The sequence below is a fragment of the Prionailurus viverrinus genome, chromosome E2 (assembly GCF_022837055.1).
Source record: "Prionailurus viverrinus isolate Anna chromosome E2, UM_Priviv_1.0, whole genome shotgun sequence".
Classification (NCBI taxonomy): domain Eukaryota; kingdom Metazoa; phylum Chordata; class Mammalia; order Carnivora; family Felidae; genus Prionailurus; species Prionailurus viverrinus.
Genome location: NC_062575.1, coordinates 4,949,530 through 4,976,782, shown reverse-complemented (window position 1 = coordinate 4,976,782; position 27,253 = coordinate 4,949,530). Strand labels below are relative to the sequence as shown.

General features: G+C 38.9%; 1 protein-coding gene across 3 annotated transcripts; it reads left to right on the top strand.

Annotated features, from left to right (window-relative positions):
* Window positions 1-393: 393 nt before the first annotated feature.
* On the top strand, window positions 394-26,716 carry LOC125152967 (zinc finger protein 678-like). 3 transcript variants are annotated; one of them, XM_047835724.1, is made up of 4 exons: window positions 394-663; window positions 3,424-3,550; window positions 4,051-4,143; window positions 22,985-26,716. In XM_047835724.1, exons 1-4 carry the CDS (start codon window positions 649-651, stop codon window positions 25,486-25,488), a joined length of 2,739 nt encoding a protein of 912 aa, XP_047691680.1. In that variant the 5' UTR covers window positions 394-648; the 3' UTR covers window positions 25,489-26,716. The 3 variants fall into 3 exon arrangements, with proteins under 3 accessions (XP_047691680.1, XP_047691682.1, XP_047691681.1); XM_047835726.1 differs by lacking the exon at window positions 22,985-26,716 and adding an exon at window positions 4,283-5,264; XM_047835725.1 differs by lacking the exons at window positions 394-663; window positions 3,424-3,550 and adding exons at window positions 4,283-4,366; window positions 5,851-5,936 and having other exon boundaries at window positions 4,056-4,143.
* The last annotated feature ends 537 nt before the right edge of the window (window positions 26,717-27,253 follow it).

The following is a 27,253-nucleotide window of genomic DNA, read 5'->3' as shown; positions in this document are numbered from 1 at the left end:
TATCCAGAAACTCTGATCAGAGAAGAAGAAATGGGTTTAAATCTGAATAATAACCATAGCCTTCCTTACTTCCTAAATTGGTTCCCAAAGGGATCCTGTGTGGCTATTCAAACCGACCATTCAAACAGACCAGAATCGGCTGTTGCCCCCCTCCTCAGATTCTGTCAATTGTTGTGGTTGGAAACAACAGTGTTGACTTAATTAAGTGCTCCAGGTGATTCTACCTGAGACCAAAGTCAGTTGGCAAGGCTTCCCATTAATTTATGAGATTTGAGTGCAGGCTTTTGCTCAAGGAGAGGTAATGGGGTCTGGTCTACATGAGTGTCAGAGGATTAGGTCTGCGCAGCACACTCTTCCTATGCTGTAGCAGAATTTGTGGGTGTCTGAGGGAGTGGAAGCCACTGGAACTATAGAAGGAAAACTCAGAGATTGGGCACCAAATACGTAGTCTCCATTTCTGAAAAGTTCCTGACACAAAAAACTAGGAAGTTTTGTCCTTCTGCATTTCACAGTCCCGCCTGCCAGTGAGCAGTTTTCTTTTGAAGACGTTCTGTTGGTGCCTTTAAGGGCATTTTCTCCTGATGCATGCGTGATTTCTCCACCAATACCTTCTGAGAAAGAAATCTAGAGGACGAGGGGAAAGAAGAAATGTCCAGCTCTCAGGTAAGCCTGGTGTTCCAGGTCGGAGGCCGTGTCATCTTTTCCCCTTAAAATTCCATGCATTTAGAAATCGCATATGTTGGTTTCTCTGTGTTTGGTGTTTCTGCCTTATGTTTTCACCAAAGCTTTACAACCTTCTCAGGAACGATACTCAAGGTTAGGTCTTTAGAACTCTTCCCCCCTATAAGCAGGAATCTTCTCTGTATTCTCAAACAAGGCTTTCACTAGGATGTCAACACTTGTCACTTTGAGGTAAAGTCCTGCAAATATTGCAAATAATCCCTTTAGGACAGACCCAAAGGGGAAGGTGTTGAGTCCAAGATTCCTGTTGCTGATGGGGTCTGGTGGTGGGATTTCAGTCAAGGAGAACTGTTCCCCTTTAGTTCCCCATTTAGTACCTGTCTGTAGAGCAGGATTAAGAAAATGAAAAATACAAGGCCCCCAGTATCTTAGGAGCCCTCTTAAGCATATGGGAATCCTTCTGGAGACCTCCCTTTTACCTTTCCCTCCCCCAGCTGCATAATCACTCTTCACAACCCCACTGTGGATCTTGGTGCCCACAGGTCCTCTCTTTGTGTTATAATAAAACGACCTTTTTGTACCAAATAATAAATGCAAAAAAACACAGGATGGATATGAGGCCTGAATAACTTGAAAGTTAAAAAATTGGGGGGGGGGGGAACAGTCTTGGTGTAAAATGTGGAAAAGATAATCTGTTTAAAATATACTAGACATGACAGGACAGGGAAACAGCCATCTAAAAGTGGTGTTTCTCCCATTCAGATGGGGCTCCCAAATACGGGTCGATGATCCTGTGGAAGCTGAGGGCATCAGTGGTGAAAATAATTCACGTGTGGCAGAATAAGACATTAGATTTATGAACACACCTCAAGGGAGTGGTAGGAAGGACAGCAGAGGAGAGGCTCCTGCCTTGAGGCAGTGACTTGGGGCTAATTTTGCAGGGGCTAATTTTGCATGAAATTTTTTTAAGGAATTTTCCCTCATGTGGTAATTCTGCCTGGGTTGTAATGGGTTACAAATGGGTTGTAAGTACCCATTTGTTAGTTCGTTAGGGCCTATAGATATTTTAAGGCAGGTCACCTGTTGGGCCTGCCTCTCTTCAGCCAGGTGGGCCCTGTGGACTCCTCTACAATCTGGTGCTCAAGCCTGTTTGCCTCAAAGCAGCCTCTACTGAAAGTATATGTGATTGAAGTTTGTATAAAGCCACTGTATTCTCTCATAATTAGACTGACAATCAGATTTACTGTTTGGGGGCCAACAGAACACACCAGGGATCATGTGTCCTTTGGTGTGTCTTAGGCACTGATACCAATTTGTTTCCTTACACTTCGTGTTCACTTCTTTAACTGGCCTGGTTCACTCTGCCAGATTTCTCCCCTATAACGTTGATCTTTCCCCCCCTATCTTTGCTAAGGATCTTAGATTTACTGAGTGAAGTGCAGAAGCATCACATTTCAGCTGGAAACTTCTTTCTTCTGGGTTTCTCTTTGCTTGTAGTTTCTGGTGAGGAGAACCAAGCCAAAACAAATGTAGCTTCAATTACATTTCCTTACACTTGCCTTGAGCCCATTGATAAAGGAATGTCATACTCTGCCTGTTTCAAGTATTTAATAAAAATTAAACATTGAGGCACGATAGCAGCTATGATTCCTTGAGGAAGGGCATATCCTGCATGTCTCAGGTGCCTATCATTGGCTCCAAGGTGTAAGGAAATTTAATTGAAGCTACATTTCCCCACGTGAACGAATTACACCCTTACATCTTTAAGGTTGTTAAAGATGGAAGGTCTCCTCTTCAGTAGCTTCTTCCTGCTGAATCAGTTCCTACCGATGAGTGGAGGTTGGCCAGTTGAGAATTTAGTAGGAGTTGGAAAGGCAAGGCAGCTGCCTTTAGAGTTGATGACATGTGGGAGTTTCTATGAGTAGAAAGAGTCATCTGTCCCCTTGATGTTCTGCCACCAAAAGGGTCTCATCACCAGGTGGTGATGCTTTATATTTTCAGAAAATGAAAACAAGATTCACATACTTGACATGTTTGTGTGTTAAAATCCTCAAATATAATAGAGTCGTAGATAGAAAGTGCAGCACGTGTGGTCGTCACACACAGGAATCTTGATTTGCAGCCAATAAGCAGATCAGAGGGAATAACTTCCAAAGGAGAGTTGCACAGAGCAAGAGGGAGGGGCGTGACTATTTCCTTTTATTTAAGATTTGGGTGGACAATTAGGAAGTGGAGCCATGTCATTTTCTCTGAACTGGGCATAACGTGGCACTTAACGGAACATAACGGAACATAACGGAAAACACTTCCGTACATACGCTATGTGTTATGTAAATGAGGTTTGTGTTCCCCCTTGGGTGGAGATTTTGGTATTACACGGGGACAAGGTAACTGTCCTCACTCCATGAGTTAACCCAGTCGTCCATCTGCATAGGTATGAGTCAGGGGTTAAGCACAAAGTTGCCATGCCCAAGCTCTTCCTTAGGGCGGTTGTTACATTTTGCTGTATGTTTTCTGTTTGCATGACAGGAGACTCTGTCCATAGGGTGTTTTGCCAGAAGTAAAAGACAAGGTAGAAAAAAGAGGTGAAGTAAAATGATGGAGTATGGTCCGTGGGTACAAGTAGGTAAGCGGTGAAGAACAACTCTTGGAATCTAGCTGGTGACATTACTCCCTCTTGCATCTTAGGTACCATTATGAACTCTGCCAATGGCCACTTCATAACTGTGGTTTTTATTGCAGACACTGCTGACCTTCAGGGACGTGGCCATCGAATTCTCTCAGGAGGAGTGGGGATGCCTGAATCACAGTCAGAGGGAACTGTACAGAGATGTGATGTTAGAGACCTATGGACACCTCCTCTTCTTGGGTGAGGATATCTCCTTCTAGATTTCCCAAACCGCGCTCGGGTTTTGTTCCTTCCCTTGAAGAGTCTCTTGGAAGCTCCCCCTTTATATGACTGGGATTCAGATCCCTGCAGCAAGGGATAGAAATGGGGATTTGTAGACATAGAGAAATATCTTCATGATATTTCCCTTTCAGCTTTAGCCTCCTATCTTTTAAAGGTACCATCATCATTTTTTGTAGATAAATGGCAATTCTAAACATTGAGTGGCATAAGACGGTATGGCCCACATCTTAAACTCCAACTTTTACTCCTTATTGTATTGGTAGCACTTGGAAGGCAGGTCATGATGTGAATGTTTGAAAGTCCTCCTGCATGTTGTAAAGGGAGTTTTTCTTGTGCAACAGTGTTTGGGAAATCATTTTTTAGAATTCTCCCATGTCCCTTGTTGTCTGCTGAGTACATTACTGGGTCGAAAGGTAGAAACTCCAGCAATAATTATATTCCTTCGTTCTGATAAACAGGTCTTGTGTCAAAACCAGACCTGGTCATCGTTTTGGAGCAAAAGAAGGAGCTGTGGGGTGTGAAGAGAAAAAAGACAGTAGCCTCACACCCAGGTAGGTGGGAGTGACGCACACGGCACAGGTGAGGTCCAAATGTGAAGGAGGAAGATGGATCTTACAATGTTGTTCAGGTAGCTCTCCTTGAATGGAAATTCATTTGCAAAGCTGAGTTTTATGTCTTTCCCTCTCACAGAGGGACATCTGCTCTCTAACACATCATGTCTTTGATTCTCCGAAGAGTCGCCCTCAGCTCCAGGGAAGGTCTATCATATCCATGGTGAGGACCTCCATAATCTGAGAGCTTCTCCATTGCTGTGAGAGCCCTAGAAGATCTCTCTGTATTTCTGAGGAACTCTATGCTAAGTCATTTTTAAATTCTGTTTTGCTGCTTGTGATAAGTGTGTGAGGGTAGTGGTGGGCCCATTGGGGTTTGAGGCAGAAGCCTTGAGAACACTGGAGACAGAGATCTCATGTTTTCTGGTTTAGGATTTCCAAAGTTACAGAGGATTTAATCTTAAGTGTACAAAATTGAGGCTCAGTAATTTCATAAGATCACAGAACATGTCCCTCAAATGAGAAAATCTAATCCTTTATTTCACATCGAAAGTTTATGTGTCTTTGTAGTAATTAAAATTTGAAAAATCCACTCTGTGTTCCACTACTCAATGGTGAAATAATTTCATGTATCTATGTGTTTCATAATTACCTATATATTAATGCCATAAGGGAGCTAGAACATTTACAAGTTAGAACCTACAGCCTATAATAAAGTTTCCATCATTACCTTTATTTCCTAGTAATTGCATTATTTTATAATTTTGTATACTTGGAAGTTCCTGTGACTTTTTCATATGTGTCTTCACTTTCTAAAAACTTGTATATGAGACGCATCTCTGATTTTTTAAATCAAAAGTTCTCTATGACCTGGGTATGTGCCTTATAGGAAATGAGGTAGAGGGTGCTTGCATGGCTCAGTCAATTGAACATTGGACTTGGGCTCAGTTCATGACCTCACAGTTGGGGAATTGGAGCCTAGCATGGGGCTGTCTGCTGTACATATGGAGCCTGCTCTAGATCATCTGTCCCCTCTCCCTTTGCCCCTCCACTGTTTGTGTGATCTCTCTCAGTAATAAATAAACTTTAAAACAAAAGTAATTGATGTAAATAAATACTTAAGTCCATATTAAAGAAATAAAAAAGGATTGTTCATAAATGTAATCTTACCTCAGGAAAAATTAATCACGAGATTATTCTCCCACTTTCCTCAGCATGTATCTGAATTTCATTCCAAATATTTATTTGATTATGAAGTGATTGTCACTATATATTCCAACTTTGGCAGTGTTTGTTGATTTAGAAAGGTTTTTTTAGTCAGCTTGGTTCTAAAGAATGGATTATACCCTACACTCTGTGTAAGAAGAGGAATATCTTAAGAAAATAATTCCTTTTTAATGTCTTTTACGTGCTTATTTGTAAAATTTTTCAGTAGTTGATTTTAATGGATATCTTTCCTGTGAACTGCCAATGAAGACATGACAATTCAAAAGCTTCTTTTTCATGGGTCCGTAGTTGAAGTTTAAAATTATAGTTACATAGTACATTTCCTTTAAAAGGATTAATCTATTTCTTTTATGTAGACTGGTTGGAGTTATATTTTGTCTGATTCTGGCTTTGCATTCTATAATAATGTGCTTTCTTTTGTATGCAACATTCCACACATGAGTTCGTTGTAGTTTCATTTACTTGTATATCTTGTTACAGGATGTCAGTATTCATCGAGTACATTTTAAGACCATGTGACTGGAAGTCAAGTATGAATCAGCCATGCCTTTTACCAGTAAAATTATGTATGTACTTCTTTGTATAAATATGACCCATACATAATTTGGGACTCATCATATTTCTCTCTTTCCTTTGTTAGTGGTCAGTGAATGTTTTATCATGTCTCGGTGAATTGTCATAATAATAGACAACTAATGTCTTGGTCAGTTGTCATAATAGATCATTAATTTCATCTTATATTTATTGGTGACTTTATATTCTCCTTGCATGAGAGAATCTCTTTTATGAATTGAAAGTAATTGTCCAACATTCTATATCTCCAGAGTACCTGGGTGACTCAGTCTGTTAAATGTCTGCGTCTTGAATTGGGTTCAGGTCATGAACTCAGGGTCATGAGATTGAGTCCCATGTCAGGCTATAAGCTGAGAATGGAACCTGCTTGGGATTCTCTCTCCCTCTCCTCCTGCCCTTCCCCTGCTCTCTCTCTCAAAAAAAAATTAATTAATTAATTAACAAGTAATAATAATAATAGTAATTCTCTACCACTGTATCAAGTTTAGATTTTTTTTATTATACTCTTTTCCATAACTTTTATTATGAGGATTTTTTTCTTATAGTTTATTTGAATTTTACTTTTTTTTTACTTACATCCAAAGTAGTTAGCGTATATTGCAACAATGATTTCACGAGTAGATTCCTTAATGCCCCTTACCCATTTAGCCCACCCCCCTCAACACTCCCTCCAGTAACCCTCTGTCTGTTCTCCATATTTGTGAGTCTCTTATGCTTTGTCCCCCTCCCTGTTTTTATATTATTTTTGTTTCCCTTCCTTTATGTTCATCTGTTTTGTCTATTGAAGTCCTCATATGAGTGACGTCATTTGATATTTGTCTTTCTCTGACTAATTTCGCTTAGTGTAATACCATCCAGTTTTATCCCCGTAGTTGCAAATGGCAAGATTTCATTCTTTTTGATTGCCGAGTAATACTCCATTCTATAGATATACCACTTCTTCTTTATTCATTCATCCATCAATGGACATTTGGGCTCTTTCCATACTTTGGCTATTGTTGATAGTGCTGCTGTAAACATTGGGGTGCATGTGTCCCTTCAACACAGCACACCTGTATCCCTTGGATAAATACCTAGTAGTGCAATTGGTGGGTCATAGGGTAGTTCTATTTTTAGTTTTTTGAGGAAGCTCCATGCTGTTTTCCAGAGTGGCTGCACCAGCTTGCATTCCCACCAACAATGCAAAAGAGATCCTCTTTCTCTGCATCCTTGCCAACATCTGATGTTGCCTGAGTTGTTAATATTAGCCATTCTGACCTGTGTAAGGTGGTATCTCATGGTGGTTTTCATTCATATTTCCCTGATGATGAGTGATGTTGAGCATTTTTTCATGTGTCCGTTGGCCATCTGGATGTCTTCTTTGGAGAAGTGTCTATTCATGTCTTTGCCCATTTCTTCACTGGATTATTTGTTTTTTTGGTGTTCAGTTGGTAAGTTCTTTGTAGATATTGGATAGTAACCCTTTATCTGATATGTCGTTTGCAAATATTGTCTCCCATTCTGTCCGTTGCCTTTTAGTTTTGTTGACTGTTTCTTTGGCTGTGCAGAAGCTTTTTATTTTGACAAGGTCCCAGTAGTTCATTTTTGCTTTTGTTTCCCTTACCTCCGGAGACTTGTTGAGTAAGAAGTTATTGCGGCCGAGATCAAAGAGGTTTTTGCCTGCTTTCTTCTCGAGGATTTTGATGGCTTACCTTTTGAGGTCTTTCATCCATTTGAGTTTATTTTTGTGTATGGTGTAAGAAAATGGTCCAGGTTCATTCTTCTGCATGTCGCTGTCCAGTTTTCCCAGCACCACTTGCTGAAGAGAAAGTCTTTATTCCATTGCATGTTCTTTCCTGCTTTGTCAAAGATTAGTTGGCCACACATTTCTGGGTCCATTTCTGGGTTCTCTATTCTGTTCCACTGACCTGCATGTCTGTTCTTGTGCCAGTACCAAACTGTCTTCAGGATTACAGCTTTGTAGTATAGCTTGAAGCTCTGGGATTCTGATGCCTCCTGCTTTGGTTTACTTTTCAAGATTGCTTTAGCTCTTTGGGGTCTTTTCTGGTTCCATACAAATTTTAGGATTGTTTGTTCTAGCTCTGTGAAGAATGCTGGTGTTATTTTGATACAGATTGCATTGAATATGTAGGTTGCTTTGGGTACTATTGACATTTTAACAATATTTGTTCTTCCATCCAGGAGCATAAATCTTTTTCCATTTTTTTGTGTTGTCTTCAATTTTTCTCATAAGCTTTCTATAGTGATTTTCAGTGTATAGCTTTTTCACCTCTTTGGTTAGATTTATTCCTAGGTATTTTATGATTTTTGGTGCAAATGTAAATGAGATCAATTCCTTGATTACTCTTCCTGTTGCTTCATTGTTGATGTATAAGAATGCAACCGATTTCTGTGCATTGATTTTATATCCTGAAACTTTGCTGAATTCATGAACCAGTACTAGCAATTTTTGGTGGAATCTTTAGGGTTTTCCATATAGAGTGTCATGTCATATGCAAAGAGTGAAAGTTTGACCTCCTCCTGGTCGATTTGGATGCCTTTTATTTCTTTCTGTTGTCTGACTGCAGAGGCTAAGTCTTCCAATACTATGTTGAATAACAGTGGTGAAAGTGGACATCCCTGTCTCATTCCTGACCTTTGGGGGAAAGCTCTCAGTTTTTCCCCATTGAGGATAATATTAGCATTGGGTCATTCATATATGGCTTTTATGATCTCGAGGTGTGATCCTTGTATCCCTACTTTCCTGAGGATTTTTTATCAAAAAAGGATGCTGTATTTTGTCAAATACTTTGTCTGCATTTATTGAGAGGATCGCATGGTTCTTGTCCTTTCTTTTATTGATGTGATGAATCACGTGATTTGTTTTGCAGATATTGAACCAGCCCTGCATCCCAGGTGTAAATCCCAGTTGGTTGTGGTGAATAATTTTTCTAATGTATTGTTGGAGCTGGATGGCTAATAACTTCTTGAGGATTTTTGCATCCATGTTCATCAGGGAAATTGGTCTACAGTTCTCCTTTTTAGTAGGGTCTCTCTCTGATTTTGAAATCAAGGCAATGTGGCTTCATAGAATGAGTTTGGAAGTTTTCCTTCCATATCTATCTTTTGGAACAGCTTCAAGAGAATAGGTGTTAACTCTTGCTTAAATGTTTGGTAGAATTCCCCTGGAAAGCCATCTGGCCATGGATTCTTGGTTTTGGGGAGATTTTTGATTACCAGTTTGATTCCCTTACTAGTTATGTGTGTGGTTCAAATTTTCTATTTCTTCCTGTTTCAGTTTTGGTAGTGTATATGTTTTTAGGAATTTGTCCATTTCTTCCACATTGCCCATTTTATTGGCATATAATTGCTCATAATGTTCTCTTATGATTGTTCCTATTTGTGCTGTGTTGGTTGTGATCTTTCCTCTTCATTCTTGATTTTACTTATTGGGGTCCCTTCCTTTTTCTTTTTGATCAAACTGGCTGATTTATCAATTTTGTTAATTCTTTCCAAGAACCAGCTTCTGGTTTCATTGATCTGTTCTACTTGTTTTTTTTGGTTCTGATAGCATTAATTTCTGCTCTAATCTTTATTATTTCCTGTATTCTGCTGGTTTGGGGTTTTATTTGCTGTTCTTTTTCCAGCTCCTTAAGGCATAAGGCTACGTTGTGTATCTGAGATCTTTCTTCCTTCTTTAGGAAGGCCTGGATTGCTATAAACTTTCCTCTTATGACCACCTTTGCTGTGTGCCAGAGGTTTGGGTTGTGGTGTTATCATTTTCATTGGCTTCCATATACTTTTTAATTTCCTCCTTAACTTCTTGGTTAGCCCATTCATTCTTTAGTAGGATGTTCTTCAGTCTCCAAGTATTTGTTACCTTTCCAAATGTTTTCTTGTGGTTGATTTGGGTCAAATTTAGAATTTTTATCCTTAATTGTGGTGCTATTCCCATGACATGATTTGGCACCATTCTCATTAACTTGTGTGTCCTCTGTAGTATTTGTGGTTTAATAAAGATTATTTAAAGCAACTTCAAGGTATAAAAACTCATTTTAAACTGATACTCTAAGTTGCATACACAATCATTATACTTTTCATCTCCACCCCTGTGCCCACCTTAACTTACTGATGCCACAAATTTTATCTTTTCATAAGTACTTTATTACCTACATTTATGATTTTTTATACTCTTTTTTTTAAGTTTGTTTCTTTTTTTATTTATTTAGAGCAAAGGATCAGTGAAGGGTCAGAGAGAGAGTGGGACAGAGGATTGAAAGAAGGCTCTGATAGCACAGAGCCCAATATGGGGCTCAAACTCATGAGCGGCGAGATCATGATCTGCGCCACAGTCTGATGCTTAACTGACTGAGCCACCCAGGCACCCCTGATTTTTTTATACTCTTACTGAAAAAAGTATTGTAGCAGAAATTAAAATGACTTGTTCTACCTCATTACAATGCGACAGGTTTCTATAATTGTGTAGTTTTTTTAGATTTCGTAATGTGTTTTTATTTTTGAGAGAGAAAGAGAAAGCACAAATGGGGGAAAGGTGGAAAGAGACAGACACACAGAATGCGAAGCAGACTCCCGGCTCTGACTGGCAACACAGTGCCTGAGGTGGGGGTAGAACTCATGGACCTCGAGATCATGACCTGAGCAGAAGTCAGTCACTTAGTCAGCTGAGTCACCCAGGCGCCCCAATTGTGTATTTTTTATATTTAGCAGAGAGCTTTATGTTCTTATGTGGTTTTAGTTACTGGTTACAATCCTCTTATTTCAACCAGAAGGATTTGCTTAATATTTCCTGTAGGACAGGTCTACTTGGAAACTTAGACTGGTTTTTACTTGGGAAAGTCTCCATTTCTACATTCATGGAAAACAGTTTGGCCAGGTAGGGTATTCTTAGTGGACATGTTTTGAACTTGCAATACTTAAATACACTGGCATTTCTTCCTATAAGATCTACTAATCATCCCACTACTAATCGTATAAGAGCTCTCTTGGACGAGACAAGTTGCTTTTGTCATGCTGGTTCAACATTCTCTTCTCGCCTGTGAGTTTGATAGGGTTAAATATAAGGTGTCACTGTATTCACGTCTTGATATTTATCCTACTGTGAATTGACTGAGCTTGTTGCAATTGTCTCTTCTTTCCACATACAAGACTTCAGCTCTTCATGTCAATGCTTTGCCCCCTTTCCCTCCCCACTCTTAAGGGGTTCTCATAATGTACATATTGGATCACTTGTTGGTGTTCCATGAATCCATAGACCCTGCCCTTTGTATTGAACACAAGAGTACTTTAGGTTGTCTGATTCTTTATTCTACTTGACCAAGTCTGTTGTTGCCCCTTAGTGTATTTTTAAATTCAGCAATTGTACTCTTCATCTCCCAATTTCTTGTTCATTGTTGGTGATATGTTCTGTTTCCTTGGCTTTACATTTTGGTCATGAATAGTTTTCGTGCTATCATTTAGTTACCTATCTATTTTTCTTCTTCCTCCATGAGCATCTTTATGGTGGTTATTTTGAATTCCTTGTCAGGCAATTAATACTACTTTATTAATTTAGGACCAGTTTTGGAGATATATTTTGTTCCTCTAATTGGAACGTGATTTCCTCTTTCTTTGCATCCCTTGATATCTTTGGGTGACATTTGGTAATTAACAAACAAACAAAAACAACCCAAACAAACCATAAAAACATAACAAAACAAAACAAACGAAGCCTCTAGGCCCCGGATGATGGACTTGATTTGTAAAGAGGAACACAAAATATAGTAATTCTTGGGGCAGTGACACACGTTCTGGGCATTTGTCATGTCTGAATTTCTGTAACTGCCAAGTTTAGAAATGCGGTTACTTTTTAGAGCCCGTGATACCTTCCTGTCTCGGTTTGTCTTCAGCTCTGTAGTCTCTCCCGTGTTTGAACAAATGCTCACCTTCTGTCTGAGCAGCCAACACAGAGTATCCAGGGGATGCTTTCATTCCTTCTGATTTCCATGTCATGAATGACAGAAGGGAGCCCCTCAGGACAGTGAAGAAGCCAGATCGTCGAACATATATTTGTTTCTGTCCTCAACAGAGGGAACACTTTTCTCACTGTATTGCCATGGAGTGTCAGGGAGGGTGAGCAGCTGTTGTAGGCAAGTGTCCATGTGACTCTTCTTCATTTGTACTTGACTGTGTGTGCTGTATTCTCCTAATGGGCTTCTGGAGCCCTCAAAAAGTCCTTTGGTCTATTTTTGTCTCCATGGAGGAGCAAAGTCCGGGTGCTTCCTATTTCTCCATGCTGGTTGTATCCTATCATGGGTATTTTGCACATTACTGTACTTACATATATGCATGTCAGTGTAGTAAGTGTGATGACTGCTTTTGTATCTGTTAGTTGTATCTTTCCATAACACCCTAGGCTTGTTGGTAGACAAACCAACAAGAGTCCTTTGGTACAGTGCTATGGGAAGAAGTGGACACTGTGGTCCTGACTATTTATACTTAAGGGATGATGGGCAAGGTGATGGGGTGCAGTGAACTGCAGAATGTTTACTATAATGGGTATAACCAAACAGGAACAATTATCTGTAATGAAATGCTACTGCTAGAAGAGATCAAGGATAGAAAACCTTCTGGGGAAAACCCCACCTTAAGTCAGTTATTTGCAGAACAGTGTCTTTGAAGCAGTAGTCAAAAATCCATTTTTAAACAAACATATTCTCTGGAAGGACGTTTCGAAATGCTGAAAAGTCATCTCGTCCATACTGAAAATAGTCACTGGAAGTATTTCAAATATAAAGTTGGATTAGCCATTCCCTGAAATATTCTGAGAGTTAGGCATTTGGAAAGGAAGATAAAAATTCTAAATGTGATTGATTTGAGAAGCCCTGTTTGGAGGGTTCATTACACTTCCACCAACACGTAATCCCCCTGTTCCCAAGGCTCTGATTTTGATAAATACAGGAGGGTTTAATCCATACATCACTGTTCAATAGTTACAATATAAGACAATTTGGAGCAAGTATTTATGTGCTGTGATCTTAGGAAGGCCTTGAGTTGAGCCCTCTAGCTTCTGTAATTACTGTGTGTTTATAGAGGAGATAGAGGGTACCAAGGCACTGAGTGTGGGAGAAACATGAATCCAGGGTGAAATGTTAATAGACATGAGAGAACTCCATTTCCAGAGAACAAGTATGAGATTAAGAAATGTGGAAAAGTCTTCTCTGTAACCTCAAATCTGATTGTACATGATTGTATCCACACTGGGTAGAAGAGTTACAAATGTAATCACTCTGGACAACTTTTGGCTAGTCTTCAAAACTCACTCAACAGCAGAGATGTATTTCATAATGGGAAGAAATCTAACAAATTTATACAATGAGGAAAAGTCTTTACCACTCAATACGCTTCTACCTAAGGAGGTACATACTGGGGAGAATGCTAAATAAATGTATTTAAATATATATAAACACACAAACACATGCCCGGCAAAGTTGTTAAGCCCAACTACAAAATTTCTGAACATCAGCGAGAGTACACTGAATGAAACCCTACAAATGTAGAGAATGTGATGAAGCACTTAGTTTGTAAGCAAAACTGTTCAACATGAGATAATACATCCTGGGGAGGTAACTTACAAATGTCAGAATATTGGCAACCTCTTTCTCTGGAACTGAACCCTTCCTCAGCATCAGAGAAAACATACTGGATAGAAACCTTAGAAATGTAATGAATGAGGAAGTATTTTGGGTTTTAATATACACTTCAGGAAAAACCAAAGCCTTTATAAAGGATAAAAACTTTACTAAGATGTAGACATTTGGCAAAGTATGGAATGAAAAGGCAAATCTAAATAAAATGAGAGAATTCACCTCAGGAAGAAGTAAGTCAATACCACTTTTCAGACATGATTCTAAATCAGAGTGTTTATGGAGAGGAAAATCCAAAGTTGAAACCTGGATATCACTTCCATCAGTGTAGGCATAAGGGGCACTAACCCCTCCATCATGGAAAATCTGAGTATTTCTTGAGTCCTCAGAACTTAAAACCATACCTACTATTCCATGGAAATAGCCTATTGTTGACCCCAAGGCTTACCTACAACATTACCAGTCAATCATCCCATTCTTAGTTGTCTGTGGTATAAATGGTATTGTTAGGATTAAGGAAGCTTGAGAAAACAAAAGATTAAGAAAAGTATAATGAAAACACATTTACAGTAGTGAATGGGTTTGTATTTTTTGAAAACCTGTGTATAAATGGACACACACAGTTTAGATGCATGCTATTGAATGGTCAGGTGTAGTTTTAAGATGTCTGAAAGGATCAAGGCAGAATGGATGTCTGGAGAAGGACAGTTATTCTCAGTCTGTCTCCTTTTTTCTATTTTCCATATTTGAGGGTTTATTTAACATGGCATATATTACTAATTTTACCCATAAATCATGTCATGCTATGGCTTTAGTGCTTCTGTGCATGGAAAATGATTTGATTTTTGTTGTCTCACAGACATGAGGGACTCTTTTATGATAGGAAATTCATGTTTACCTATTTTTTCCTGGGAAGATTAAGGACTCTGGTATGCCCTACATAGGAAGGAATCTTACGTGCGGTTGCTGTTTGTGATGGATATATAAGAGTGACATCAGCCACCAAGAAGTGTTCAAGGCATCATGTTTTGCAAAAAAAAGATGCTTGACAGAGAAACGTTCTGAATTTAAATATTTTGCCAATTCGTGTGTAGAAAAAATACGGTGGTAGCTCATGAACGCCTGAGTATATCGTCATAATAGCAATTGTTACAAGTCAAGAATATTAGTTATGTATCTGAAATCAAGAGATTTTCACGGATATCTGAGGAAAGTATAGCTAACTCTTCTCTAAAGGGGTGAAAGATGGTTGTCGATCTACTTTTACTCAATAATTAGCCTTAGTTTGAACAACATGGAAAGTACAACTCACAAATCAATACATTAGAGGAAAAAGAGTGGTTCTTGAAAGATTTTAATGTGTATTTTGACCAAGGATCACACAGTGATTTTGTAGTGGTTTGTTAAAAGTCTATTTGAAATTAATATATATTCATTAATCATCCTGAATGGATTTGAATATGTTAACACGGATTTATACTGAAAGAAGTGGTATCCTAATGCAAACTTAGCCTGCCCCATCTTCATCAAGGTTGCAGGTAAACAGGAACACAAAGTACACTTGACTCTTGTACAAGATGAGTTTGAGCTGTGTGGGTCCAACTTATAGGCAGATTTATTTATAGTACAGTACTGTAAATATAACTTCTCTTCCTTTGAATTGTCTTATATTTTCTTTTCTTGAGCTTCCTTGGTGGTAGAAATACCATAATAAACACCTATAAAATATCAAGTATATATTGATTGACTGCTTTTCTTGTCAGTAGTAGGCTGTTAAAATGACGTGTTGGGGAGTCAAACTTGTACACAGATTTTCAACTGCATGGGTGGTGGATACACCAAACCCCTGCCTTATTCAAGGGTCACTTGTACTTGTTTAAGCAGTGCGGTGCTATCACTAATAATTTTTTTCCCCAGTGGCCTTAAACCTCAAATTATTTGAATTTAATTTTCCCTAAGTTTACATATTATATCTTTTCTTCCTTTTGTAAGTGCTGGGGCATTAGGTGCTTTTAATAAGAATGATATTGGAGTATTATTGAGAATGTACCTGAACAATTTCCTGATACTGCTGCCTTGGAATCCATTTTGTATAACCAGGCTGACTGCAGGGGGTTTTGAACTGACTCCAGCTCCACCCAATAGCAAAGTCACTAGATAACAGCCCCACAGTCACAAGCAAACAGAAGTTCCTGATAAGAATTCCCCAATCATCATTTGTGTAAGAGTGCCCACTCTCAGTATATTTACCTTGCACATCCTTTAGAGAAGACCCCTGCAGAGAGCGTCTGCCACTCTCCACTCATTTTGATGTGAATTGTGCATTCTAGACTTAGCCCAGGAGCTCCACAGCTGTCCAACCATGCACCCCAAAAAAGACATCTGTCCCAATTCCTGCCATTCCCTCTGCCTGTGCTCATCCTTGACCTCTACGTCTTGCTCCCCATGACATATTATATACATACCCCATGGTCTATCAATAGTCAATTATTTCTCTTTTGTTTATTGATACTGGGCTCACAAAATGATTCACAGTTTCTACTTAACAAGGGCTAATTGAACAAAGTTACTACAAATATAAGACCTCTCTACAGAACTCAATCACTATTTAAAGTCTTAACCTATATGTTTAGTTTAGTTTAGTTTTTTCCTTCTGTGGTTTCTGTGAGCATATGGAACACAGATGTTTATGGTTTTGATATGCACAGAAGACAATATTTTATATTAAGTTAAAGAATGATTTTGGAATAACAGTCCTAGTTAGGAAGAATTAAGCGTGTGTATATGTATGTATGCAAACTAGATCACGTGTGTATATGTGTGTATGCAAACCTAAATCTTCAGAAGGAATGGGAATATTTGTTCAAATGAGGATATTCCAAATCTCAAAAATGATAATTTCCTCACAACCAAAAATGTTACGGATTTTTAAAAATTGGGAATACTTCTCTACATTGTTTGTATTGACTGTATGTGTCCTATATCTCTGTGCATCTTGGTTTGAGAATTTCCCCATGCAAATCCTGTCTTGCCTACCTGGCTATTACTCATGTAGGATGTACTCTGTTTCCAAGTTCCACAGTTTATAAACTATTGCTTCTATGACTTTTGCAGTGATTTTAAGATTAGTGTGCATGAAATGACATGGTGTTCAAATGTTACTTTGAATATGGGAGTAATTCTACAGGGAGTGTATTAAATTCCATGTAGTTTATTTGATACATTCCCTTCCTTCTTGATTAGAGAAGAACACTGAGTAAAACTTCTTTAGATACTATTCTTTTCCCTTCTCAGGAGTCACCTCATCCAAGTTACTCCCTTTAGTGGAAGAATTTGCTGAGGTGAAAACTTGGAGAACCGTGAGTCATGGGTCGTTTTCACATTTATTTGAAAGGAACATGGACAGTGCTGAGAGTTTAGTAGATGTTCTAACTGTTGGAAGAAAACAGTATTCTATTAAGAGTGATGATGCAGCTCAAGATAAGAGATTTAAAAAAATCTAGGCTGAAGCATTGGCATGAATCCTTCATGTGGGGAAGGACATTTGTCCTAGGCTGCACGAGTGGCTCTGAATTATAGAAGGGTAAATTTTACTCGTTTTCTTTCCAAATCCTCTCCAGTTCTTCTGTCTCCTCATCTCCATTCCAGTGATGTAGCCATCATGATTGTTCTTTCCTCAGTTAGGGAGACTGCCCCCTCCCACAAAAGCCATGCTGGCTCTTCTTGGTTTTTAGTAGCTTAGAATTTTTAAATTTTTTTTTTAATTTTTTTTCAACGTTTATTTATTTTTGGGACAGAGAGAGACAGAGCATGAACAGGGGAGGGGCAGAGAGAGAGGGAGACACAGAATCGGAAACAGGCTCCAGGCTCTGAGCCATCAGCCCAGAGCCCGACGCGGGGCTCGAACTCGCGGACAGTGAGATCGTGACCTGGCTGAAGTCGGACGCTTAACCGACTGCGCCACCCAGGCGCCCCTAAATTTTTAAAAAGTATGCTTAATTATCAGAGAGAGAGAGAGAGAGAGGGAGAGAGAGAGAATGGTGAAGGGACAGAGAGGGAAAGTGAGAGAACCCCAAGCAGGATCTGCACTGTCAGCACAGAGCCTGATGCACAGGGCTCAAGCTCATAAACCGTGAGATCATGACCTGAGCTGAAGTCAGATGCTAAACTGACTGTGCCATCCAGGCGTTCCTAGAATTTTTTAATATAAAAGAAATGCTTGGTAGTTGAATCAACTGAGCCATTTCTAATATCGCAATACATTGTTGACACCACTTCAATGGAAGGAACAGGAAAAAAAAAAACATCAATTGTACACAGGATTCCCTCAGGCACTTGGTATGGAGAGAATTATGAGGACAGATAAAACATGAGGATAATATACTTTGAGAGGAAGATAGTTCCTACTAAAAGCAAATATGAGAAACTCCTGAAATGTGATGAAAGCTCTGACAAGAAGCTCCCTTTGGTCACTGCAAGGTCTTTGAAAACTTATTGTGATGAACAAATGTGACGGAGATGGGGACTTGTGAATCAACGTGGTGGTTTTCTGGGATTGAGTCAGATCCTTTTCTCATGATTGATTAAATTCTCTAGTGGTACTGTGGACAAGATGATGTTGGATGCCATAGGTGTCTGTCCTTTCCCAGGCCCAGTTTTGTGGAGGTTGATGGAGAGGAGAATGTTGTGGGCATAGCTTGAAGATGTCACATGCCAGAGATGGTGTTGAAGAGGAAGATGGCTGCTGGACACTAATAGTTAGAACCAGCAAGGCATGTGGGTAGTTCCTCAAAGCACTGGCATCGCAGGAATATAAGCCCAATATAGGTCTGATCCAGTGTTGATGGGTGTTCTTCCAAGGATCCTGACCCACAGCTGGCAGAGACCTTCCTCACATCCACTCAGCCCTGTGTTGAGTCAAGTCTGTGCTCCGAACTGTGTGCAGAGCACTGATTACTTGGGAAGCTGGTCACCAGTCACCGGCACTGAGCATATTTCTGCTCTAAACAGCCTACCCAGTTTTTAGGCTAGATGACGCTATGATGTTTCACAGCATGGGCTGTCCTTACACCCATTCGGACCTGAGTGGGAAGAGGATATCTATCAGTTGTAGAAACCAATAAGATAAAGTAGGGTAGCATGTGCTACCCACATTTCACATTGGCTCAACAGAAGGACAAGAATTGCTTTTCAATACCTGTTGTTTTGGGGTATTGAGATTTCCCCAGTGATGTCTCATGTGAATAGTTGCCAGGTGAGCTTACTCTGAGAAGTACTGAGTGGGAATTACCTCTGTCACTATTTTTGTGATGTCACTCCTTTATGATGAATGTTTTTATGTCTCATGAGCTAAGAAAGGTTTCCCTATATACATGTATTTATATTTGTATGCTTAATACAAGTGTACATGTGTGTATAAATATGCACACACACACTAAGATTGTTTATCCATGGAGTAGAATATTAAAATAGTGTAACTTGATATTGAAAAATAACACTATTAATACAGTGACAAAGTCCTTCCTTTTTTTTCATTAAATTTTTTTTTACATTTATTTATTTTTGAGAGAGAGTGAGAGATAGAGCATAAGTGGAGGAGGGGCAGAGAGAGAAGGAAACACAGAATCCGAAGCAGGCTCAAGGCTCCGAGCTGTCAGCACAGAGCCCAATGCAGGGCTCGAACCCACAAACCACGAGGTTATGACCTGAGCTGAATTCGGACGCTCAACAGACTGAGCCACCCAGGAGCCACCAAAGCCCTTCCTTTTAAAGATTATTCTATATGATATATTGCTTTGTTGCTTGTTTGATTGGTTATGACTGCATGGTTGTTATCTTTTGCTTCTTTTCCTATTTTTATCGTCTTCTTGTAGGTATAGTTCTAGGAAAATTTCAATGGACTATCTTCAAGCAAATTTTAGCTGCCAGGAACATATTGTTTACTTACGTTTAGAATTCTAATGAAGATATTGTGGTTTGGATTTACCACGTTTGTTTTTTCCAGACACCTTACCTATTTTTTATTTGTTTCCTGTGTTTCCCTGTATTCATATTCAGAAAATAGTTCTAAATTTCATTCTATTTCTCTGGACATTGTATACTCAGTAACATATTACTTTAGGTAGAAATTAAAACATACTTTTTTTTTTGAAGCATGCTTTTAAAATCTAATCACTGTGTGACATTACTTTCTATATTTAATTTCAATTTGTTACTATATGTACACTGATACTTATCTATTGACTACTATTTTTTGATGAGTTTTTTCTTTTTAAGTGAAGTCACATGTACAGATCATAAGGGAACACTTCAGTAGAATTTCACAAACTGATCACATCTCTATGATCCACTGAGAACAAGAAACATAAATGTTGGTCCTCTATAATTCTTTTTCATGGCTAGTGGGTTTTTAAAATATGTTTTAGAAATCTTCTCTAATATTGAAACCACAGGCACAAATCTTTTTCTTTTTCCAAACATATCATTATCTTTACGATTCCAATCAGAAATGTATTAAAAATAGCTGTGTTGTGTGGTTTGCGTACAGACATAGATTTCTATTCTTTGTCTTTCCCCAACATGGCTACAAATTTCAATGTATTCTGAAAATGTTTGAGCATGCTTTCTTTTCATTGGCTTGAACAAATCATTTCTTCACATGGACTAACCTCATTGTTATCTTGGAACAGACTTCTGTCAGTTCTCTGTCTTTTTCTGCCTCTAGTGATGTTGAGAAATCTCACAAGACTACACCCTCAATGTCAGTTTTGAGGTCAAAAACGTTCTATCTGGAGCCCCGTCTCTTCCCTGCCCCTCAGCATAAACACAGAGCCACCCGAGGGAAGTAGCTCAGTAGAGACCCTGGATGTCTGCCTACCTTACTCCAAGCTCCCACCTGCCTATGCTCTGGTGGGCCTGCCCTTCTCTCTCAAGCCTGCCTCATTCTCAGCAAGGTCGGTCCCTGCTCCAAGAAACCTGCACAAGTTGCTGCCCACACCTCATTTCCTGACCAAACAGTTCTGGAGGGCCTCAGTTCTGGTGGAGTTGATGTCAGGTCTCAATTCACAAGCAGACTGCAGTGCATCTAGCTATGACTTACCATGTTCAGGCCAGGGACCCTACACTGTCCATAGCAATCAAGGAGAGCATCTACAGGCCGCTGTCTAAATGGTCTACGGGAGACATAACTGTCTTTTCTAACATACAGAGGAAGGCAGGGCCTTAGACAAAATGCCAAGGTGGAAGAATTTATCCAAAGTCAAAGAAGAAGATATGGCCATGAAGAGAGATTTAAGTGAAATGGTTGTAAGTAACATGCTTGATGGAGAATTGAAGGCAAATTCATAAGGAAACTCTCTGGGTTGAAAAAAGAATAGTGAGAACCTTACCAGGGAGCTAAAACAGCTAAAAAAGAATCAAACAGAGAAGAACAGTGCAATGAATGAGATTGAGGGACACTTGGGTGGGTCATTGAATTAAGCATCCAACTCTTGATTTTGGCTTAGGTCATGATGTCACGGTTTGGGAGACAGAACCCCAACTTGTTCTCTGCAGTGACTGCCTCTGGAGTCTGATAGGGATTTTCTCTCTCTCTTGCTCTGCCTCTCTTGTGCTTTCACTCTCTGTATCTCTCTAAAAAATAAACAGTTTTTTTTTTAAGTAAAGAAAAGGAAAAGATTGGAAACAGGCTTAGCAGTGAACAGCAGCCTGGAAGTACCAGAGGAATGACTTTGTCACCTAGAAGAAGAAAAAAATGAAGAAAAATAATGACTCTAAGCAAAAGACAGGAGAAGAATCATGCAACAGTATTGACTCAGGGAACTCAGAGACTCCATCAAACGTAATGGTATTTCCATGATAGGATTCTCAGAAGCAAAAGGGAGAGAAAAGGGGGGGGTGGAAGTACTTTATTTTAAGAAATATTAGCAGAAATCTTCCATAATCCTGGAAGAAAACAGACCTCCAGATCCAGGAATATCAAAATAGATAAAAACAAAAAAATAAAAAACTATATGCTGCCTCTAAGGACTCATTTAGACATAGAGACACCTGCAGGTTGTTTTCTTAGAAAAGAAACAGGTTGTTTTCCACTGCTCCCCAGTGGATTTCTTTTCTAAGTTATTTGATTTGTTAGGGTATCAATGTATATGTAGTTGAAGCATTACCAATTTTGTTATTTTTCTTGTTACATGGGCATTACTTTCAATGTTATGTTACCTTTTTATTCTGGTCTCTATTTCATTTATTTCTCATGTTTCCTTCTAAATAAAATAATTTCAGATTTTGCTTTGTAATTTCTTCCTCTACAAACTTTCAGCTAACAGACTTCCTTTTCTAGTTCCTTTTGGTGTAATGTTGTTAATTTCGATGTTTTCCTTAACTGAAGCATTTATGGCATTAAAAAATAGAAAACTCGAAAGCAGTAGAAAACCTAGCAGAAATAACTCAAGCGATGACCAAAATAATACAAAATAAAAATAAGGATCCTTTAGGGTTTTCTATAGATCGTGTCATCTGTGAACAGAGATAAGATTTTTAGGAGTTTGTAGCCTTCTTTACAGTAGTTATTCCTTTCATTTGTAACCTGGTAATGCTGGTACCACAGAGTATTTTCATATTTTCCCTTATCTTCACTCCTTGGAAATACTCAAGGAGATTTTAAGTACTTTCTCGTGAAATGCTTGTTTGAATGATCCACTGAATTTATCGGACATAGCAGCTTTCCTTGTTTAGAGTTAGTTTGTTTTTTTGTTTGTATTTGTTTAAATTACTCTTTGAATCTACTTACTACTCAGCAGTAGTGATTTTTTTTGTTGTTGTTTTCATGATGGAGTATAGGTGGTTATACCTTATTTGAATTCATTATCCTCTGTTGGTATCAATTTGTGGGCATATAATTATCCATTGTTGCCTCTTTTATTCATTTTATTTCAACAGTGTCAGTTATAACATGTCTGCTTTCACTTCACTGCTGCTTTAGTTGGTCGTTTCTCTTTCATTCTGATTTGATTGAAAGGTCTATCAATTTTGTTCATTTTTTCTCAAAGCCAATGCTTCCTCTGGTTGCTATGGTCTTAGTTTTACTGTATGCTATTTTGTTGATTTCAGTTTTATGTTTAAGTTTCCCTCTGTGGTGATTTTGGGCTCATGTGGTAGTTTTCCTGATCATTCAAGGTATAAGAAAATGATTTCTACGATAGCATGACAGTACTACAGAATTATCTATTAGGACATATGGTCAGTATGTTGCATGCAACTTTATGTGTCCATGAAGGAATGAAGTCCTGATGATTCCTTCTCAAACATTTAGTCGATGTTTTCTGATTGATTCTAAGGTTGCATAATAGAAGTCTTCAGTATATTCATCTGAGAGTAGTAAGTGGGATGATTTTACTTTTCTGTTATTTGATATCTTTCAGCTGTATCTTCACAATGCACCCAGAATTTCCTGCCAAAGCCGTACTTAGAACCTTCTCTCCAAAAAGTGTCAATCGGTGAACATAGTACCCTTGAGAATTTACACTTAATGATAGATTGTGACAACGATGGGGAGAGTGAAGGGCATCAAACATATGACGGACATTTCCAAACAGAGACATCTTCCCATAGGAAGAATCTCACTGACCCATATGGTGAAGGATATAAAGCATTTTGCAAAACCTCCCCTTGTAAGTTAGCTACTTCTACAAAGCAGTGTGTTTCCATCACCAAAAACTCAAGTCAAAGATTCAAACATAATTATTTGTCGAAAGAAAATTTGGAAAATCTGGAAAGTTACCTCATTCAGGTGGAAAATAAGTATTTGAACCAATTTGAAAATAGGATCGGATTGACCTTTCAGACAACTGTTTCTGAAAATCATAAATTTAAAAATCAAGAAGAAATTGTTAAGGGGTGTCAATTTGAGGGGCACATCACAAAGAAGTCAACCCTACAAAACTACGAGAGTATTTTCAATGGACATAGAATTGTTCCTTGCAGTGAATCTGAGAAAACATTTAACCAAGGCTCAATTGTTAACAAATGTCTATGTACTCATTTGCCAGATAACCATTTTGAATGTAATAAAGGTAAGGAAGTTTTGTCTCAAAGATCTAAACATATTATACAGACGAGTATGCTTATAAAAGAAAATCTTTATAAATATAATGCATGTGGGAAAGATCTGAAGGAGTCCTCCAGTGTTGGTGATCATCAGACAATTTGTGTGGGAAAAAACACATACATGTGTAATAAATCTGGAAGTGTGTGGAGTCAGTCACGAAGACTACATGCACATAGGACGATTCGTCCTGGAGAGAAAAGGTACACTTGTAGGGAATGTGGCATAGTCTTTCATTGGCACTCGGCACTATCTCAACATCAGCGAATGCATGCTGGAACGAAATTGTACAAATGTGAAGAATCTGGTAAAACCTTTAAGGACTACTCATCACTAAATAAACACAGGCAAATCCGTATCAGAGTGGGACATCACAAATGTCAACAATGTGGCAAAGCTTTTAGGAGGCACTCCTACCTTCCTAGACATCAGAGCATCCATACTGGAGAGACCCCTTACCAATGTAAAGAATGTGGCAAGGCCTTTAGCCAGCACTCAACCCTTACTCAACATCTCAGAATTCACACTGGGGAGAAACCTTACCAATGTAAATATTGTGATAAGGCCTTTAGCCAGCACTCAAACCTTATTCGACATCATAGAGTTCATACTGGAGAGAAACCTTACCAATGTAGAGAATGTGGCAAGGTCTTTGGCCAGCACTCACACCTTACTCAACACCACAGAATTCATAGTGGAGAGAAACCTTACCAATGTAAAGAATGTGGCAAGGCCTTTAGCTACCACTCAGTTCTTATTCACCATCACAGAATTCACACTGGAGAGAAACCTCACCAATGTAAAGAATGTGGCAAGACCTTTACCGAGCACTCAAACCTTACTCGCCATCTCAGAATTCATACTGGAGAGAAACCTTACAAATGTAAGGAATGTGGGAAGGCCTTTACCCAGCACTCAATCCTTACTCGCCATCTCAGAATTCATACTGGAGAGAAACCTTACAAATGTAAGGAATGTGGCAAGGCCTTTACCAGGTACTCAAATCTTATTCGACATCTCAGAATTCATAATGGAGAGAAACCTTACAAATGTAAGGAATGTGGCAAGGCCTTTAAAGGACCCTCAGACCTCACTCGACATTACAGAATTCATAGTGGAGAGAAACCTCATCAATGTAAGGAATGTGGCAAGGCCTTTACCAGGCACTCACACCTTATTCAACATCTCAGAATTCACACAGGAGAGAAACCTCACCAGTGTAAAGAATGCGGCAAGGCCTTTAGCTACCACTCAGTCCTTATTCACCATCACAGAATTCACACTGGAGAGAAACCTCACCAATGTAAAGAATGTGGCAAGACCTTTACTGAGCACTCAAACCTTACTCGCCATCTCAGAATTCATACTGGAGAGAAACCTCACCAATGTAAAGAATGTGGCAAGACCTTTACTGAGCACTCAAACCTTACTCGCCATCTCAGAATTCATACTGGAGAGAAACCTTACAAATGCAAGGAATGTGGCAAGGCCTTTACCAGGTACTCAAATCTTATTCGACATCTCAGAATTCATAGTGGAGAGAAACCTCACCAATGTAAGGAATGTGGCAAGGCCTTTACCAGGCACTCACACCTTATTCAACATCTCAGAATTCACACTGGAGAGAAACCTCACCAGTGTAAAGAATGTGGCAAGGCCTTTGGCTTGCATTCATGCCTTATTCAACATCTCAGAATTCATGCTGGAGAGAAACATTACCAATGTAAAGAATGTGGCAAGGCCTTTACCTGGTCCTCAATCCTTACTCGACATCACAGAATTCACACTGGAGAGAAACCTGATAATGTAAAAAGAATGTAAGTCACTGCCTGTAAGTGGTGCCCAGCCCTTAAGGGACATCAGAGAATTCCTATTAGAGAGTAACCGTACAAATGTAAAGAATGTGCCAGCTCTCCCTGCAAGTCACAACTTACTCCACATTCTAGTTATCACATAAGAGCCAAAGTGTGAAATGGAAAGTGGCCATGCCTTTACCTGGAATTCAATCTTTGCTCGATACCACAAAATGCACCCTAGATGCAAACCCTAGAAATGTAATGAATGAAGACCCTCATTTTAAATATACACTTTAGGAAACACAAGAGATGCATATAAGAAAGTAACTGGAAAGATAGATTTACAAAAGTACTTCATTGAACATCACATGTGAATCATGTTACAGAAATCAAGTAGAAAGGAGTATATCTGTCATTTCATTCAGACATTGCTTCAAAATACTTACAAGGAATAACACAGAGTTAGACACTTAGAAAACATATATGCTATTCTGGTCCTAAAGATCTAGTGGATCGGTTTTTGAATAAGTATAATTAATTTCAAAATGTGCTTTGTTTTGTTTTTTGTTTTTTGGGGTTTTTTTTGTTTACATTGACCCTCTTTGGGATTTGTGACTAGCAAATATTAATGTATTCCTACTCTCAAATCCCTTCGGAATATTCATTTATTCCTGGTGGATGTGTGAAACCATGTGGATGACTTGTTGAATCAAAAGTATGAGATGCCCTTCTTTATTAGATGGGACCAAGGCATGTCTAATTTTCCACAGAAGATAAAGGATAGTTTGATGCACAACAGCTGAAGCAAATCTAAATGGAGATGCTGTTTGTGGTTATACCACTGATGTAAGTTGTCATGAGACAGGTGTTGAGAACACCATTGTCCATTTATTAACTCTAAAAACTTCCTGAATATTAGAAAGAAAATGTTTTACGTTAAGGTCTTAAAGGCAAAAGAGGTGGCAGTCCAGTGCACTGATAGATCTTTGTAAGAGCAATAGTCAGAGCACATGAGTTGATGTGGCTGCAATGAAGACATCTTCACAGATGGCAGCCAGAGCCTAGCTAACTCTTCCCCCAAATGGCATAAATTGTACATCCACATCTCTCAACACTTACCTCTGGCCTGATATTTATGGAAATCACTACTCCCCTGTCATTACATCAACACATGAATGCTTTTTTACCACTTGTATTCTATATTTTTAACGATTTGTTGAGTCGAGTGGATTTGAAATGCATAAATTGGTCTGTGTGAACTTAATATATTTTAATTAATAAAACATAATGGTTTTTAATATGTTAACATGGATGTGTAATGAATGAAGTGTGATCCAACCAAAATGTTACCACATTCTCTTGTATTTAAGGTTGTAGGTAACTGATGGAATCTATAACTCATTTCCTAACACAACGGCATAACATACCCAGTAATCCGTTTTCTCCATGGCCTTAGGATTTACATAATGTGCCATTATTTTTCCTCTCGTTTATCCATTATACCATTTTCTCCTCTTTGTGAATACTGTGATATTATTATGGATATATTATGGGGTCTAGAGGGGTACTGCTGACCATTTGCCTAAGGTCCCCCGTGAAACGCTCTTTGGCATTCATTTTGCACAGCCAGTCCATTTGTTTTTAAGTTTATTCTGAGACAGAGCATAAGCATGGGAGGAGCGAAGCAGTGGGGAGAGAATCCCAAACAACCTTGCTGTCAGCACACAGCCAGACACAGGCTTCAGACCCATTAACTATGGGATCAAGAGCCACATGCTTAACCTACTGAG